This window comes from Melanotaenia boesemani, chromosome 8 (assembly GCF_017639745.1).
Source record: "Melanotaenia boesemani isolate fMelBoe1 chromosome 8, fMelBoe1.pri, whole genome shotgun sequence".
Taxonomy (NCBI): Eukaryota; Metazoa; Chordata; class Actinopteri; order Atheriniformes; family Melanotaeniidae; genus Melanotaenia; species Melanotaenia boesemani.
This window is the reverse complement of record NC_055689.1, coordinates 5,331,348-5,350,184: the sequence shown is the minus strand read 5'-3', so window position 1 is coordinate 5,350,184 and position 18,837 is coordinate 5,331,348. Positions and strand designations below refer to the sequence as shown.

Sequence of the window (18,837 nt, the reverse complement as noted above, 5' to 3'; positions counted from 1 at the left end):
AGGAAATATCCAATGATGAGTAATGTAAGTAAAAAAAAGTAAAGTAAAAAAAAGTAAGAAAAACAAACAAACAAACAAACATATCTAAGGCAGAATAATAGTGTACTCAATAAAATAACAGCCAACATTGTGCCCATACGGGTTTGGCTTAAAACATGTACTGAAATAAATAAGTAATTCAATATTCAATAAAGAAAATAACAAATAGATAAATAAATATGTATTTAATAAATATGTATTTAAAAAAATCAAATCAAATACTTCTATCACTTCAAATAATAATCAACAGAAAAATAAAATATATAGGCCTGGTGAAAACATGAAGAAGGAAACCTCTCTTTTATTCATGAAGGCACAACCAGTCGATGTTTGGACAAAACTATCCCTTCATAAAATATGTGTTTATCTGCTATCAGTCGGTCAAACTGATAAAGTTCAGTAAAATTAATCTTCAGCGCCGCCTGTAATGACGCAAGTTAGCTTATTTGCTAGAAGAGACCGACTTAAAAATTGTTTTAACTCCCCAATAACTCATCTTTGTAAAATGGTCTGTCAGCGATCTGACAGGCAGCCAATGAGAGCGCCTTGTCGCACGAGCCTGCCGCCTCCCCGAGCACCGTGTCCCGCGCGTTCATTGGACAGACGAAAGGAACCCGGGGAGCTCACACACGAGCCGCTCGCGTGCAGGCTGCGGCTCTATAAATACAACCCGAGGCGTTGGTAACAGGAGGAGCGGACTAGACTGAGTGACAGCGAGACGAGAAGACTGAAGTCACTTCTGACGTTTTTTGGTCGGTAGTAAAGGTACCTGTAGGTCTGCCGGGAAAAGGCGGGACTCTGCTCTGCTGTCGATAAGATCCGTTTGTCGCTGTCACTCCCGTCAGGGACCGTTAACTCCAAGATGCCAGCCGGTACTTTAGAAAGAGCATCTCCATCCGCTGTGGCTGCTACCCCAGCGAGAGGCGACTCCACGCCAGAAAAACCCCGGACTCTGACAGAAAGTAGAAAGGTGAGTTTTCTTTATGAGGGTTTTAATACCTACTAAATTATTTAAGACGCTAACAACGCTGCTGTCCCCTTTTTAATGGTCTTTTTAAAGTCTTCCAAACCAATCATGGAGAAGCGGAGACGCGCACGCATCAACGAGAGTCTTGGCCAACTGAAGACACTCATCCTGGACGCCCTAAAGAAAGACGTGAGGAATTTCGCTATTCCCTATAATATATTAAATTTATTAATTATTAGAGGATTGAATTTAAAACTTAATTGTCATTTGCTTGTGTTTAGAGCTCCAGACACTCTAAACTGGAGAAGGCAGACATTCTTGAGATGACTGTGAAACACCTGAGAAATTTGCAGAGACTCCAGATGACTGGTATGTCTATTTTAATTTTAGATAATAAGCGTATTCCCACTAGAAGTAGATTTACTGATTTCATGATCAGTAAATCTACTGTGCATTGCATTTATATTTAAGTGATCAGTTTGTGACATGTTCAGTAATGTTGGATTTTTATTTTCCTCTCCAGCTGTGGCAAGCACAGACCCATCCGTTCTGGGGAAATACAGAGCCGGGTTCAGTGAGTGTGTAGGAGAGGTCACCCGCTTTCTTTCCACGTGTGAAGGGGTGAACACAGATGTCAGGACTCGGCTCCTCAGCCACCTTGCAGCTTGTGTAACCCAAATCAACTCTATGAACTTCAGTGGATCTCTTGTAGGTGCCCTGGGACAGGCTGGTGCACAGATTCCCGCTTTGGCCCAACAGGTGCCCTGCAAAAGCAGCTTGCAGATGCACGTTTCCCCAGAAGCTGTGGGGAAACTTTATGGCGGCTTCCAGGTTGTGCCGTCGCCGGATGGACAGTTTGCTTTTCTCGTTCCCAGTGCAGCTCTGACACCTTTGACTGCTCAAAACAGCCATCACATGTCACCTGTCGCACCTGCTGTCACCTCAGACTCTGTGTGGAGACCATGGTAGGAACAATGTTTAGAAGATACCCCCCCCAAAAAACAACAAAACTTCGAGACATGAAAGATATTTTTGTACATTTTGTAAATATTTTACATAGCCTCCCTGAGAAGTGGATGTAGATACATTTTTGTCTTTTTGAGATTTTTTTGGCCTCTTGGCTACTTGTAATTTCTATTTTTGATATGGTACATTTCACATGCCTTAAAAGCACTGTAATTTCTGAGACAAATAAAATGTTTTTTATGATGTGTAGCCTACAACTTGCTAATTTGATACCATATCCTTCACACAAAGCAACTTTTACATCACCCGTGTTCTTTTACTCGAGATAAGACATTTTTGCGCTACCCATAGAAGATACCACTGTGTGCTCTACTTCATTTCAGACCTGTGGAAAATGACCATCTAAATATATATCCCACCTCCATGTTTGCCTTGTCCACACTTGATGATCTTGTTTGCAGTTTTCTGCCTGGAAATAAATATCTCTTTAATGATGTAAGGAAGCTGAGAGGTTGCACTCAGCCCGGACGGCATGCTGCCAGCACAGAGAGGAGGGTGGGTTAGGGTCTATAGACATGCGCATTCCCTGGGAAATCATGCTGAGACAGATAGGACATGGATGTCTGAGTTAAATAAGGAGAAGACTGGATGCAATCCTGGTATTATGGATTACTGAAGATCATGTTTTATAATAAGTTGACATATTTATGAAGCTGCAAATTCTGCTATCCAAGTCTATACTCACTTATTCCAACGCATCTATCACCGCTGCTATCAGGCAAAAGGCAGGGCACATCCTGGACAGGTTGTCAGTCAATCACAAGGGCCCATGTTGCTTTGACTGTGTGTGTGCTAAGATACCTTATCAACAGCAGTTTAATACTGTCAGTATTATGAGTGTAATAAGAGTTGAGCTCGGTTTCATTTGAGATTAAGAATCTTTTTAAGGGAGTTCTGCCCAAGATTGGCAGCAACAAATGCAACAGTTATTAATTTACACAGTTAAAACAAGAGAATAAGTCAATTTCTATTTTTTTCTGCAACAAATTCCAAGCAGAAGGTCAGAATGGACAAAAGTCCTTCTACCAAAATCTGTAGGGAATATGGGACAGATAGCAAACAAAAAAAGGTTCAGAGAACAGAAAAAAGTCATATTCAGCACTTCTCTGAGCAAGTAAGGAACACATATTTCTTTGGCCCATTTTTGGCCTTGACTTATGACTTTGACTCAATGTGAGTTTAGCTGCCAAAACTCAGCCACATGACCACCAGATGTGACCCACAAGAAAATTGCTGTAATATATATCCAGGCCGGCTCCTCATATTTGGACCATTTCTGGCCCACACAATGCCAGTGCCTTAAGTGAGCCATAAGTGCCACAAGTAGTCTGGATTAAGCCCAAACGTGTTTCGATGGTTAAAGCTACCATGGCACATTGCCCCAAATCCAACAACTCATCAGCAGAACTGCCATCACAGACAACAAGAGTTCTCTTTGATGGCATGTCCAGATGAGTACTAAGTTATAATTAATTACCAGAGTCTGAGGTCATAAAGATGACTATTGATGACCGATGCACACATTTGCATTTATTATTTGTTTCTTGCTGAATATTAAGAACACAATAATTTAAAGTCTAATAATGCATATAAAACTCCACACACACAATTAAGTTACATCTCTGGCTTAGCTAAAGGGGCTCGACAGTCAAGAGGAATAAAAGACAATAAAAAGTGCTCCCCCTCCGATCAGGGCATCCTTTGAGAAGACCCTCTGAAACACAAAAACAAAGACAGGCCCCTCAGTGGCTCAATGGCTCCTCTCTTTGTGACCCTCTCCATCTTCATAAAGGGCTCTCTCCTTGTTTATCCAGGAAAAGGTTTTAATGGCTGTGAGGGGGGAGGACCATGCTGTCACTTTCACCGTGCTAAAGAAGGCTTATTGTTGGCCTGCTCCCCAAGGTCCTGCTCTTAAAGGCTTTTTCTGAAAACTCTTCAGGCCAGGCTGATCTTTTCAGATAAGAAGAGCTGTGAAGTGATGACATATATGTGACGGGGAAGCAAAGCGACTTTGGAAGGAGCAGGTTCAACAGAGTCCGGCCATTCTTGAAAACTTTTTTGTCGTTTATAGATATAACGGCAATAATGACCTGCCCCTTCCCTGTGCTCCATGATGAATGGCCTCCCCACACAATCCCAGCAGCAACAGTGACAGTTTCCCTGCTTGTGGAGATCGTCCTCCTCCGACACACACCGGAAACCTCCTCCACCGCCTCCATCTCTGTGGGTGAATCGCCTCAGTATTATTCTTAGGGTAGTTATGGAGCTTGATGGGGGTGGAAGCAGCCAGCAGTGGCTCACATCACAGCTAATGAATAGGTTATGCACTCAATATCAATGGTGAATGGACAATACTACTTTGTCCCTTCACTCCAGTTCACCCCCTTTTTGATTTAACTTGTTGTTTTTGAAAACCCCAACAACGGAGCAGTGGAAGAGACGCTTCCGGGAGTAAATTTAGGATTAGACTGACAGGATAACACTGCAAGTGAAAAATTTATTACTTTGGAGCCACACAGAGAGATGATGGTGTGACCGGTAAAATGAACTAACTCTGTTACTACATCACAAGTCATTGTGTCTTCAAAAAAGGATGTTGTGTTGAATGCTGGAAGGAGGTAGGGGTGTTTTTTTTCTCTGGACCCTATGGACATATGCCCATGAAGTCTTACATGAAAATACAGTTTTACTGTAAGGATGGATTCACACCAGGATAGTTCAGAGAATTTGATTCCATTGTGTGGGGAATTCTGAAAGAATGTTGCACCTTCATTTGGTTTGGTTTTCTTTTAATTGCACTTTACTCAAACCAAACTGCCTAAAAAACACGTCACATATTTACAACAACTACTTGCGAGGGGTGATATTCCCCTTAAAACCACTGACTAAGAAGAAAGAGGAAGAAATGCATCTCATTTTTCGGCCATAACCGAAAACGACTCATTCATTGCAAGTTCATCTCAAAATCAGGAAGCTTGTTTTATTTTTGTGATAATAGGTCCATTTTTTTCATTACCTTGAAAACCCTGCCTCTTGTTTTCTTCAGATAACCAACCACTGTAACCGGTTATTACAAGATAACAAGCTTTTTCTTGAGATCATGGGATAATCAAAGTGAGCCGAAAGAGAAAAGCAATTAAAACAACTAATTTAACTGGTAATCTATAAAATTAAGTGGAGTTGTACGTATGCAAGAGCTCTCTGTGTTCTCATAGGTTTCCCAAATAATTAAACCTTTATCTTGAGAATGTGTGTATATATTTTAGCTTGTAGCCAGATGTAGTAAATGGAGAAATGTCACTGGAAACCACAGGGGCAGTGTTGAGCAGTATAGATGACTCACAATCAACAAAAGAAAGCAAAAATTTTCTTTTTTTTTGTCTGGGAATGTACATTATCACGATCTCCTCCATCATGTTTATTATCTGAATCTGACATGTTTTGTTTATTTGTTTTTGTCGTGTGGAGATTCATTGCAGAATCTTTTCCTCTTATTATCGGCACTGTGCACCACAATGTTCTGGCTCATAATGTGATGGAAAAAGCAACATGTTCATGTTGTTTTTCCTATTATTTTGGACAGTTCATATGGAGGAAAAATCATGTTTTTCCTATTTTAATTTCCAAAAGCATCATTAAAAATTGGATAAAGAACCCATATCCATTTTCTAACTTGTGCTCATAACAAAAGGAAAAACAAAACAAATAAAAAAAAACGAACATCTGAATTAGTCTTTTTTAATCTAAGACAAGTCACATGACCCAGAAGCTCTCTCCACTTCCTGTATGCTGAATTGACTACACATCCAAAACTGTGTTGAACTCATTTGATCATACATGATGAATTTTTTCCATATATTGTTTCACATGTGAATTAAGACAGTGAGAACTGATTTAATGTCTGAGGCAATTGTTTTTGTTTCCACCTGTCTCTGTGGATATTGAGCAGTGAAGCAAGCTAAACCATCTATGGGTGTTAGCTTCTCTTTAACATTAGTTGAAACAACTATTCACAGGGCTGCCAACTCTGACGCAATGGCCGTGATACTTACACATTTGAGTGAATTGTCATGCTCTCACACTAATCACCTGATTTCTCACAGTGAAACATACATCAAGAGAAAAGTTGGCTAATCGAGAGGTTCGGGAGGATTCAGTGGGCCGCGTTGCTTTTGGGCCGGTGAAACATCTAAATAAATAAGTGGGAATGGGCCTACGATATGATCTATCTGAGAAGAATAAAAGTAGTGATGTGCGGATCAATAGTGAAATATCTATTCAACCTATACCAACATTTATATAGTTAAACGTCCAGGATAAGTAGGAACTACGTCTTTTCTGCCATAGGCATGTTTGAAAGAGATGCAGCATCGCATTGCAGCAGCGTGTTCATCCACTGCTTAGTGATCAGTCACACGCCGTAATGAGTGGAGATATTTCAGTTCCACAAACAGCAGCGGTGCGCAGTTTGATGTGTGTATGAAACCAACAAACTTCATTAAACATCAGAGAATCTACCAGAACACAGAAGCAGAGGTGATGAGGCAAAATCGGAGATGAGGAGGACAAGTGCTGCTAGGGCGGAGACAAACGTTACTCTGAGTCCATTCCTGCTGCAGGCAGGAACTATCAGGTACTATCAGAGGGAGAAAATCTAGAGCTGGTGGATCCTGTATGTGTAGCAATGTCACTGCTTTTTGGGGAAGTGGTATACGGTAACAAATATGTTTAAATGATTATGTTGAAATTTATTCTCCAGTAAATGTCACTGAGTCATGTTTAGTGTTGAACCTGCTGTCTGACTGGAAACTGCCTGACTGGGAACTGTCTGACTGGAAACTGCCTCACTGAGAACTGTCTGACTGGGCACTGTCTGACTGGGAACTGCCTCACTGAGAACTGTCTGACTGGGAACTGTCTGACTGGGAGCTGTTTGACTGGGAACTGTCTGACTGGGAACTGCCTCACTGAGAACTGTCTGACTGGGCACTGTCTGACTGGGAACTGCCTCACTGAGAACTGTCTGACTGGGAACTGTCTGATTGGGAACTGTTTGACTGGGAACTGCCTGGCTGAATATGTCTGACTGGGCACTGTCTGACTGGGAACTGTCAAATACAAATGCTGCGTACATGAAAACAGCTGCAAGAAGAAAACGCTGCAGATTCACTGACACAACGTAAGTGCTCCGGGTTTTTGGGGCCCGCGGTGTGTTTTCACCCAAGAGACAGACAACAGAGATAAAAGGAACTGGTGGGAAGTTTGAGCAGAGCACAGGGAGAGAAACAACATGAAGGTACGTAATTTTTTATTACATTTGGCCTCAATCTTGTACAATATTTAGGTTATTGACATAAGCATAGTAGAAACTTTTGGTAGTGGAGTCTTATGTCTTGCTGCCGTGTATGTGGCAAAATTTTGGTTGGTTCCACCAAATCTCATTCCAAGGATTATTGAAAAGTTGGCAGCTCTGTAGTCACCTCTAATATATGACATTATATAACCTTTCAGTGTGATTTCTGTGGTAATCATAAAATGTGCAGCCCCTTTTGTATTTGTGCTTTTGTTTTTAATTCCCTTATTTTAATTACCGGTCACCTGTGCCTGAGGATGATTTTTCTCTTATTACAGAGTGTGTAAAAAATATTGCAGTGTCCAGCATAAAAACATAATTAATTATTTCATATTGTAAAATAGTCATAATCCACGAGGAATTGAAGAACAGAACCAAGTTAGTCAACGTTTGAAACAAATTACAGCTCGTTATCAGATTTTTAGATTTTGCTTCACGAAATAAGGAAAAAAACAAACAGCGTGAAAATACTCAGACTGGTTTAATGCTGAGACCTCCATGACTCTGTCATTTCTATCTATCTATCTATCTATCTATCTATCTATCTATCTATCTATCTATCTATCTATCTATCTATCTATCTATCTATCTATCTATCTATCTATCTATCTATCTATCTATCTATCTATCTATCTATCTATGGACACAGATTCAAACATTAATGTAAATGAAACTTCTGATATTACAATCCTTCCCGCTGACGTGACCCAGCAGAACAAACGCCCAACTTACAGCAGCACATTAACAAGGACTCCTGACCGCAGACTAGCTTACCGGTGTGCAACCAAGGTGGAGTGACAGCGGGGACAGCCAGTCACACAATGGAGGAGCTTGTGGGTGATCTAACTAAGGGAAATAGGCTTCAGCTTGAGCGTCTATCTATATGTCTCTGTTTACTATAGCAAAACATAGTTTTTGAACAGTAAAAAGTGCAGGGGACCAAAACGGCCTTTTGAAAAAGTGCAGGGGACATGTCCCCTGTGTCCCCCCCTAAAATTACATCCATGGATGTCAGTAATTCTTACACACTGTACCTTTAAATCTTCAGTACCACAGCAGTCACAACATAGACTGGAACCAAACCGCTGATGAGGGACATAGCTGACTTCAGAGCAGTAAATAATCATTTTGTGTCATTTATAATAATCAAGAATTGTCTTTAAACTTGTGGTAAATCTATAACGATCTATTTTAAACAAAAAACAACAACTCTCAAACAGGTTTTGGATTGTAAATATATCCTATTAGCTGTTTATAATCTTCTAAACTAAATACTTTCCAACAACAACCTATTGACATAGAAAAAAAGGTGTGAATTCATTGAAACGTAAGCCAATAAAGACATTTTAAAAGATCAAAAAAAAAAAAGAAAATCTGGATTCATGATTCAATGGAAGAGAAACTTAAAGGGTGATTATGTCAGTGTTTTAAATAAATCATAGTTACTTTCCCACCTTGTGTTAAACAATGGCCACTTCAGAAAGTACTTCTGCTGCTGCAAATTGGAGTGTGGGAGGTATTTCAGTTATTTGGCAGCAACAAACTCCTGAGTGTTTCTGTGACTGTTTACTAAAACAACTGGAAATAGACAATGAAGGGTTGCATGCATGCATGCATAATAAATACTCTATCTGGGTGGTTCAACACAAAACATGTATAGCGTTTTGAGAGTGGGGTCCAGAAGGCCATAGTTCCCAATTCATGCTCCATAATTGTAATGTGATGATAAGAAGCTTATAGGCTCTTGTTATCCTCCAATAGGAATGGTCAAGACAAAGAGTAGAGGACCAGAATGCTAAAAGATTACCATTATGGTGACATCTCCATGTCCACTTAACACCCACATCAGGTCAGCTGTTCTTAATTTGTCCAGCAACACCAATTTAGCTCAAATTCAGGGGTCTGGGTGCACTGAGGGGTAAATCATGACCCTTGTTTGTAAGCAAGGTTCACATTTTCAGTGTGCAAATGACCGTTTTGTGTTCTTGAGATGTTTAGGTCATCGTATCACAGAGGATGTGTGTCACCCTCTCATAAGCTGTGAGAGGAGCTAATAGACACCTGCCCACATGTGAATGAACTCTTTTGAATTAAGCGTAGTGAAAAACAATGAGCATGATGGGTAATGTAGAAAAACACACTCAGATTGTATATCTGAAGAAATTACATATATTGGTCTTTTTCTAAAAACAACATTGTATTAATGATGCTGAAATTGGTGAGAAGACATGTAGACAGATGTGAATTAAGTTCAGATTTTCCAATCAAAAAAGTCTCCTTTTGAGTTCTCGCCTCAGGCTCAGAGCCTCAGCTGACCTCCGGTCTTTGTCCTGAGGACCCTGGCCTGCCCTCTCCACCTTCCTCCTCGCTGGCCGTTCCCAACTCTGTGGGAAACCCCCCAGTGCTTTGTGTTGTTTTGGACATTGTTTGTCCCACCAGATAACATTGCCTCCCCTCTGTTTCTCTCCTTTTCGATCTGAACCCCCATGAGTGGTTTGGAGTGTCCGGCTTTAAAGGCAGCACAGAGAGATGAGATCTGACCACAGGGGTTCCCTGCAGATCACCAGAATCAGTGATGGATGCTGACGAGGGGAGTTAGTATTAAAGATAATTCCATTTGCCTCTCAAGCTCTGATGCTGTTGACAATTGCTCTGGAAAATATTGTATGGATGTTTTTTTTTTTCCCGGTGATACAATAATATTTATTAAATCATATTGTGTTTATTTAAATGATACACTTGAGGTTCCCTGTTAAGCTTTACAGTAACAGATTTAGTTGCCTTGATGCTGTCATTGCATCAACCAGGCAATAAGCTCCACTACTGAACTTTGGCAGATTTTCTCACTGAGGCACCTCCTACAACGGCTAATTCAGCATCCATCTTGCATCCTGTCCTCTGAAATCTCTCTATCCAGTAAATCTTTGTCCGATATAGACTCTGTTCTTAAATCTTGGTCTGTCACTTTGTCTCTTTCTTGTCCTCTTTTTCTCTAATAATGTCCTCTTGGGTATCTTTGGTATCTTGGGTATCAGCCATGCTATGCGTTTGAAATGGCCAGCGTGTTCATATCCAGTTGCTAACGCGTGATGTGGTGCCATAAAGTGAAATGCTACGGTGAAATACTGTGCCGGGATGAAAAAAAAAACAAAAAAAAAACAAAAAAAAAAAACGTTATGAAGTGCAGTTTCTCGGCTTTGTGACCCGGCAGGGCAATGATGACTCCAGGAATGTCTGTTACAAATGTCACTGTGCCATTAAAGTCAGAAGCACAGGATTTTAAAGTCAAAGTACTACTTTAATAATCCAAATTCATTTAACAAAAATTGTAAGTTAGAACCTCTGATGTGATTCTGGGATGCTATTTTTTTAAACAATTCTTAAATACTAAATGTTTTACACCAAAAGCATAATTTTTAAACTGCTTTTTAAAATGTGGATGTGGCCATAAAATAAGCTATTTAAATTCTTTCCCGCTGCCAGCAGGAGCATGTTTACTCTCAGTTCTCTCGTGTTTATATTGTATTCAGAGCTGGTTCGGTCGCTGCCAGGAGCTAAGTATGTAACAACAACATTAAAATCAACATCAAATTAAATTCCCATTGTTTCTGTATGTTTTCAGTAAAAGGGTTGTTCTGAATGGAAAAGCCTGTTTTTTTCACAGTGGCAGAGATTCCTTGTCATGTCAATGAGTAACCACTGGTCAATGTTGTGCTCAGTTTGTTTCTGATTTCAATTTTAAACACCCACTAAAATAAACAGAAAAAACCTTTAGCATGTGTAGCATATTAGCACAATTTGATATTGGATATAATGCTAAATTTCCTTTGTTTTTGCCATCAAACTGGCAAAGACAGCCTGCTGTCTCATCAAATATTTACATGTTAAAGTTGCTGTCAGCTGTCAGCTGTTTTTTTTTTTTTTTTGCTAGCTTAAGAAACATAAAACTGCTTTTCGGTTATGTCATCTTGAAGCACCTATGCTAAGATGTCAGGAAACAAGCAAAGTAAATATTTATTTCAGATTGTCCAGCTATTTATTTATTTATTTTTTTGTATCAAGGATTTTCCTGGGGTCCACAAAAGAGCAACACTACAAGAAATTACAAGAAATTACCCTCAAACAAATCGGTTATGATACCCACAACTCAGAGACCCAACCCACCCCATACTCCGCATCACCCCACACCTAAAAGATAAAAAATCAAGTCTTTAGTTGTTAGTGCTTGATTTATAAAAATCAAGCACTAACAACAATAGACAGTACAGGTGATTATGTCCACATTAATCTATATATTTAAACAGGATAGACAGAATCAGCTTGTATTTTAAAGTCCGATTAGAACGGAAAGGTATGCATTTTGTTTTGGCAGTATTAAGAAACATCTTATTCTTACAGTTACACACAGTACAGGTCACCCTGTCATAAGTCTTTTAACTGAGTCAAACTGTTTCACATTAACATGATTCATATAACTCCAGGGGTAAATCATTACTAAAATTGAGAAGACGAGAGGGCCTAAGCAGCTGCCCTGAGGAACTCCACTTTTCTAATTTCTTTGAGCCTGAAAAACTGCCATTGAAAAATACTAACTGTGCTCTATTAGTTATGTTAATCTATATCCATCTGACAGCCTCTGCACTAAAACTATACGCTGAGAGTAAAAGTTTGTGATCTCTAACTGTGATCAGTCTAGTAAAGCAATTTTCCTTTGATCATTTTGAGAATACTACTCAGTTGTTCAGGTTGAGTGGCCTCAGAACCAAGATTATTTACAGAAATTTTTTTTTAAATTTCAGAAATTACTTATTTTTCCACAGTGCAACAGTCCTGTTACACAAGTAGATGCTTTTCATGACTTCCACGTGTTTAACTGCTCATTAGCTAACAGCCCTGTACTTTAAATGTTAAATATTCTCTTTACTCTGCGGTTTTACCCGAGTGAGGATTAGCTCCAGCTTTTGGGCTGTCCTTCCAAACCTTTTGGAAATACGACAACCAGCACTTTTTGTCCTGTGAATTGGGATGTCATTCACATCGAAATGAGGAGCCAATTGACCCCCTGGCATTTGACCCCTGTTAACCATGCGTTAGAGTGCTGTATTCAAGGTGTAGCCATCTGTGTGCCTTGTTATGTTGAAGCTTCCCTCCTCCCTCTGTCTTTTTTATCCCCAGCACTCAGGAGAAGAGGGGGAGTCCGATCAGGAGGACTGGTCAGTCTCAAAAAACTTTTTAACCTTGCAATGACAGGGCACTTCACACATGTCATTGTCATTTATGGTTTAAAGATTTATGTATGTGGCAAATGAAACCATTACACTGTGACAGAGCAAATACAGTATACAGCATATAAAATCAAATTGAAGATATCAAATTAATAAAAGTAATATATAATTACAAACACAACCAAAAGTTAGAAAACTATATAAAATTTACAAATAAACCAGAGGTTCCAAGACGATTTCTGGAAGGCCCCCTTTTCATCAACAACACTACCACCACCTTTCATCCCACTTCCACTTTCACCCCGATGCTTAATAGAAACGTATGAAGAAATTTGCCACAAAATAATTTTTAGTTTATTGGCAGCTTCTTCGTTAACTACAGTTAAAACATGTCAGTGGCAGAAGGAATCAGTTTTTCTGCTAAAGTGTGAAGCGTTTTAAACCAGGAAACTCCACCATCTCCCTCAGGTGAGTTGAGCTTTCAATGAGACGGGTGCTGCTTTAGGAAAACAGCTCTGCTATATATGACAGTTCCCAAGTAGCGTTATAACTTCAGTCATATGCTAATATTTTGAGACGTACAACATACTGTGGTCTTTCCTCATTACCCACCACTGACCCTTACCATTACCTGACCATTACCTAGTCATACCTAGGACAAGACATACTTTCACAAATTAGTTCATACTTTGCTAGCAGTGAAAAAAAAAAACGTTTAATCATTTAGCATTGCTGTTGCATTGCTAAAACTAGTTGTTACAAATCAAAAACAACTGGAGGAGCATTTGACAACTAATTAGGTTCATTGGCAACAGATCAGTAACATGACTAGGGATAAAGGAACGTTTCAGAGACGCAGTCTCTCAGATTTAATGACTGACATAGGTTAAAAAATCTGAGACAAAGCTGAGGAACAATTTCAGAAAAATGATTCTTGATATAAAATTGTGAAGACTTTGAAGATCCCACCATCTACAGTGTATAATATCATCAGAAGATTCAGAGAATCAGGAGGAATCTCTGTGTGCATGGGACAACATCAAAGGTCAAACTGGATGGTGGTGATCTTGGGGTCCTCAAGCCTTAAAAGCAGACATGATTCTCTACTGGAAATCACGGCATGGAGTCTGCCTGCAGTCCAGACCTTCCACCAATACACAACATCTGGAGTATCATGGAAACAGAAATCCAGCATCAGACCAGAATGGTCTGATGGTCTGATGGTTCCTCTCCTAAAACTCCAGCAACTGGTGTCCTCACTTCCCAGATGTTAACAGACAGATGTTAAAGAAGCGGGGATTTAAAATAAGCTCATATTATCCAAAAAATCTGATATGATGTTTATGTTCTATTGGAATTCAATTATGGCTTGATCTGCATTCTGTTACTGCAACTGGAGTTGTTAAAAAAGATGTTCTATAATAAGTACTTTTACTTTGCTTTATTATTATTTTTTTTGTTGGTACCTCTATTCAAACATAACTGCTTTGACTGTGGGATTTTAATAACTGCCTTAACAAAAGGGTTTCTTGCCTGTTAAAAAGGTTTAAACCAATAATTAGAAGCAGAAAACGTGACATCTTATTGGCTATTTTTACAGAAAGTTTTTATACAGCCACTTGAAAATGACGTTCGCATCCACTCTGCTCTTGTCAGTGATGACTGATCCGTCAGAATGAGGTGAGGTATTAAGCTTACATGAAGGTGATGCAGGAAACTTCTACTGGAAAAAATCACGTAAGCAGACAATTAGCGTCTTACTCGTTGTTAAGCCATGACTGAATATTTGAAACAGAAGGAGCTGAACTTTAAACTTTTAAAGTTCAGCCACCTCTTTTATCATTCAGCAGGATTTATGTATGCTTGTTATCAGCTGGTGAGTGAGAGGTTTGTTTACAGTATTGACCAACATTCAGAACATGTTATTGACTCTTAGTGGGAAGAACGTGCACACTGAACAGTCTTTTAAAGCAGGCAAACTAATCAATGGTGCTCTATATCATGGTTTCATTACTACACTGAGATTCGTTTTTCAAAATATGCTCTGTAATACTGCTATCATCCTCTTCAAGCTGCACTTTAACCATCATTGGGGAACATTTTTTTATTTTACATTTAATAATTAGAATGTCATTGGATGCTTGCAGGCTGCAGGTGCTGAGATCAGGCATCTCATCTTTAGATAGGTGGCACACAAGCTGGTCCCTGTCGATGGAGGTGATGGTGCGTTTCCTCAAAAAGTCTGGGCTCTCACATAGCATCCTGTCCAGCATCTCTATGTCTGGACTATGCTTCATCACCCAGTAATGGAGGTACCACATGTGGCAATCACATTTCCAGGGGTTTCCATGCAGCCTCATAGTGTGCTGGATGACAAAAGGGTCCAGAATGCCTTCTGGGAGAGTTTCCAACTGGTTGTCAGAAAGGTAGAGCCTCTGCATGAACGCCTGGTCCTCAAACAGTTTGGCATCCACCTTTTTCAGGTTGTTCTTGTGGAGGTTGAGAACGGTTAATCTTGACAGATTGTTAAAGATGGTTTTGGGCAGTGAGGTGAGCTGGTTTTCAGACAGGTCCAGGTTCTCTAGGGCTGTAGCATTTCTAAAAATGCTTTCTGGAAGGGTAGAAAACTGGTTAGAAGACAAGATAAGGTCAGTGAGTGAGGTGAGACTGCTCAGTGAGGAAAACTCAGTCAGTTTATTGTCCTTTAGGTTCAGCTCCTTTAGATTTGAAGGCTCAAACCCAAACACTTTATCACTGAAGGTTGTCAGAAGGTTCCCACGGAGGTTCAGCACGCTCAGGTTTGTTAAAAGAGAGAAGATGTTGTCACTAAGCTGTTCTATCTTGTTTCCCTCCAAGTGAAGCTCAGTCAGGTGAAATATATTGTGGAATGTGTCAGATGTGAGATTGCCTAAGAGGTTGTTGTTTATTTTCAGAATCTCTAGGCTTTCCAGACCATAAAAAGTCTCTTTAGTGACATTTTCAAGTTTATTTTGGGACAAGTCCAGGATACGCAGCCTGATAAGGTTCAGGAATAGAAATGCAGGCAGCTCTGATATAACATTGTTCTTCATTTGCAGCATTTCCAGCTGTTTTAATGAATCAAACATACCAGGAAGAACTGTCTTGAATGTGTTGAAGTTGAGCAGCAGTTTAGTTAAATTTTCCTGCTTTGAAAAAGTCCCCAGAAATAAATGCTCCAGAAAGACGTTGCCACTGATCTCCAGCTCCTGCAGCTCAGTCAAACCCTCAAATGCTGCTGAGTGGATGCTTCGCAGGTTATTATTTACTAAGATTAACTTGGTGACCTGTGGGCTCTCCTGTAACGTGTTGGCAAACAGATACGACACAGGTGATGTCATTATAATAACTTCCTTGACTTCTTTAGACATATTCCTGGGTAAAGATGACATCCTTTCATCAGAACACAGCACCTGAACTGGAGTGAAACACTGGCATTTGTACGGACAAAAGGCTTCCAATTCACTGCTTGCTCTCTGACAGACAAGCAGCATCAAGAGGAGAGCAAAAGCCAATTCTTTACCCATTTGTACTGTTGAAAGACAAAAAATGCTTAAATAAGTCAATATGATTTTGGTAAGAGTGGTAATACATGTAGAATACTGAAGAAGCATTTTCTGTTTAGCTGCTATTCATTCATATAAAATCTAACATACCTGTGTGTTAGAGATCCAGTAGCAGAGAAAAAATGTCAGTGTGGATTCAGTCAACAGCGGACGCAAACTGCAAAAAACAAGGCTGAATTAGGAAAGACAAAAACCTTTGGACAGGGGCCAACTCCTGATCTGATTCACTCACAACAGAAAAGTTACGCTTGAGGTTCAGTGGACAGTTGGTAATACTTTTGAAAAATACTTTTTTCATAACTAATAACTAAAACTAAACAAACAACAACAACGTAAAAAGATTCAGAGGGAAAAGAAAATCTTTGTTTCTTGTGGTTTTAATCTGATTATTATTGTGCTTGGAAAACAAATATGACAGAGATACAACTAATGCTGCAACTAACTGAGGTAATAAAAGCAAACATGCTGAACTGGACTTGTCTTTCCTTAAAGCTACAGTGTATAAAATTACTGACATCTAGTGGTAAAGATAAGCAAAGAAATTATATCAAATGCCAAAGCACAATTGTGAATGGACAGCTGCCGTCAGTGACAAAACTATCCCAAATGGTGTTCTAACATCTATCAAACAAAGCCAGTACTGCAGTTTTAAGGCTCAGTGTTTTCTCTCTTCACACACAGAGTTGTTTCTCCATTTAGTGTCATCGTAGTAAAAATGGTGGCAAAAAATGGCAACTGCCATGTTCGTGGACGCACAGCAAGTAGATGTAAATGTTCATTCTGAGACTAAAAACATAAGTAAAAGAATTACAAAATAATAGAAACACAGTTTTTAACTATTTACTACATTTTTCTTTTATTGACCTTTGATTTTGTGATACATTCTGCACCTTTAAGCCATCCCGATCTACAAAAACCAGAGGTTTGCTAAAAGCTGGTGGTTTTGGAAGAATTTAACTTCTGGAAAACATTGATAAGTGTAACTTAAATCTAAATGTATTATCAGAATGCAACATTTCTTTTGATATAAAAGATAATAAAATAATGGGTATTTTAATATTACCCAGTATATTCTATGATCTTCCATAAATCTGCAATTAAAGCTATAAACCAAGCTGCTTTTAAAGAAATAGGAGGATGGGGGCCTTAAAGCTGTAGATTTATTATGTTTACATGGTACAATTAAAATGAACGGGCTTAGATCCTTCCTCAAGAATGAAAAACATCTCTTGGATTATTTCCTTTTCAATATCTTTCTGAAGTTCTAAGGTATCAACCTCTTAAGGTGTGTCTATGACCCTGTGCCTATTTTGGCTTCTAGCTAAAGTCAAAGTCTTCCAGACGGTGATGACTGCTGGCAGCAACAATCTGCTGAACCCGTGTTACAGCAGACCTGAAAAAGCCTTGGACTGAGCACTCCATTGAGGATGTGCAGAGTTGTCCATCATGTTCAGCCACTTGTGCAGAATCACAATCAGATCCAAACCAGTCCCCAGGACAGAACCAGAACTCCTGGATCAGTTTGTTCTCTGGTTCTGCTGCTGGCTCAGCTGATGCTGGAAAGCTGATTACACTTTCCACAACAGACTTTTAGAAGATAATAAACATCTTGGTGCCAACATTGAATGAGCTCAGATTCCTTAAGAAGTAGAATCTGCTCTGTCGCTTCTTCTAGATCAGTGGTTTTCAAACTTTTTGAACCATGAATAAGATGCATTGATGTTCATGACCCCCACCCCCACGTGACGACTTAGTGATTGTGATATATCAAATGGGTCATCTTGCAGCCATCCTCCAAATGTAAGGCTGGAAAATTGTCAGAATTGTCATAAATAAAGAGGATAAAGTGGTTTTTGGCAGTTTATAGCTGTGACAAGGCACCTACATGCAAAAATCAGCTTCTCTTGTGGAGATGATGTCAAATTCAGATTTTTAATACGGCATGTTTACCAACTTTGTTGTTTACGAGGTAATGCGCTATTTTCAAAGATTTATGTCTTCATTAACAGTTTATTTTGACAGTCCTGGTAAAAATCCCAAATTTATTTGATTAATGTAAGTTATATATTTTTCTATATTATCTGGTGACCCCCTAAAATTATTTTGCGACCCCCAGTTTGAAAACCACTGTTCTAGATGCTTCTGTTTTGTATTTCCAGTCCAGCCTGTTGTTCATTTTTGTTCCTCCTGAAGTCAACAGTCTTCTCTTTTGTTTACGTTCAAGATGAGGTAATTGTTTCTGCACCATCTCACAAACTGACTGATCAGTTCTCCGTACTCACCTTCTTGTAATCAGAGTATTTTTGCAGATGACAGGACTCAGAGTTAAATTGGGAATCTGAGGTGTACAGTGTGAAGAGAAATGGTGAGAGTACAGGCCCTTGTGGTGCTCCAGTGCTGCTGAACATCTCCGACACACCACCTTTCAGTCTCACTAACTGTGGTTTGTTTGTTAGCTAGTCATAAATCCAGCTGGTGGTGGAGGTATCCACCTGGAATTGGATAAAATGGCAGATATATTGCAAAATATGGCCTTTACTATGTTTGTGATTCTTGGAAAGTTTTTCATTCAGAAAATAAACTCCATGAATAGCTAAGAATTTATTTTCAACTAGTTAAATTTATGGAGAAAAGCAGTGGCAG

The 18,837-nt window shown here is 39.4% G+C and overlaps 2 protein-coding genes across 2 annotated transcripts; one reads left to right on the top strand and one right to left on the bottom strand.

Moving 5' to 3' along the window:
- The first annotated feature begins 679 nt into the window (after positions 1-679).
- On the top strand, positions 680-2,354 carry LOC121644700 (transcription factor HES-1-B-like). The gene is made up of 4 exons (XM_041992844.1): positions 680-1,009; positions 1,100-1,195; positions 1,288-1,375; positions 1,530-2,354. The coding sequence occupies exons 1-4, from the start codon at positions 902-904 to the stop codon at positions 1,973-1,975; spliced, it is 738 nt and encodes a 245-aa protein (XP_041848778.1). The 5' UTR covers positions 680-901; the 3' UTR covers positions 1,976-2,354.
- Positions 2,355-14,170: 11,816 nt separating this feature from the next.
- On the bottom strand, positions 14,171-16,406 carry LOC121644679 (carboxypeptidase N subunit 2-like). Its single transcript, XM_041992804.1, has 2 exons — positions 16,285-16,406; positions 14,171-16,160 (listed from the first exon to the last, which is right to left on the bottom strand). The coding sequence occupies exon 2, from the start codon at positions 16,153-16,155 to the stop codon at positions 14,605-14,607; it is 1,551 nt and encodes a 516-aa protein (XP_041848738.1). The 5' UTR covers positions 16,156-16,160; positions 16,285-16,406; the 3' UTR covers positions 14,171-14,604.
- Between the last annotated feature and the right edge of the window lie 2,431 nt (positions 16,407-18,837).

What these genes read in the sequence shown, in the direction of transcription:
- LOC121644700 (XM_041992844.1), top strand. Translation starts at nt 902, where the DNA reads ATGCCAGCCGGTACTTTAGAAAGAGCATCTCCATCCGCTGTGGCTGCT. An exon ending in TGGACGCCCTAAAGAAAGAC is followed by an intron (nt 1,196 to 1,287) that starts GTGAGGAATTTC and finishes GCTTGTGTTTAG; the next exon opens with AGCTCCAGACACTCTAAACT. An exon ending in GCAGAGACTCCAGATGACTG is followed by an intron (nt 1,376 to 1,529) that starts GTATGTCTATTT and finishes TTTCCTCTCCAG; the next exon opens with CTGTGGCAAGCACAGACCCA.
- LOC121644679 (XM_041992804.1), bottom strand. Translation starts at nt 16,155, where the DNA reads ATGGGTAAAGAATTGGCTTTTGCTCTCCTCTTGATGCTGCTTGTCTGT.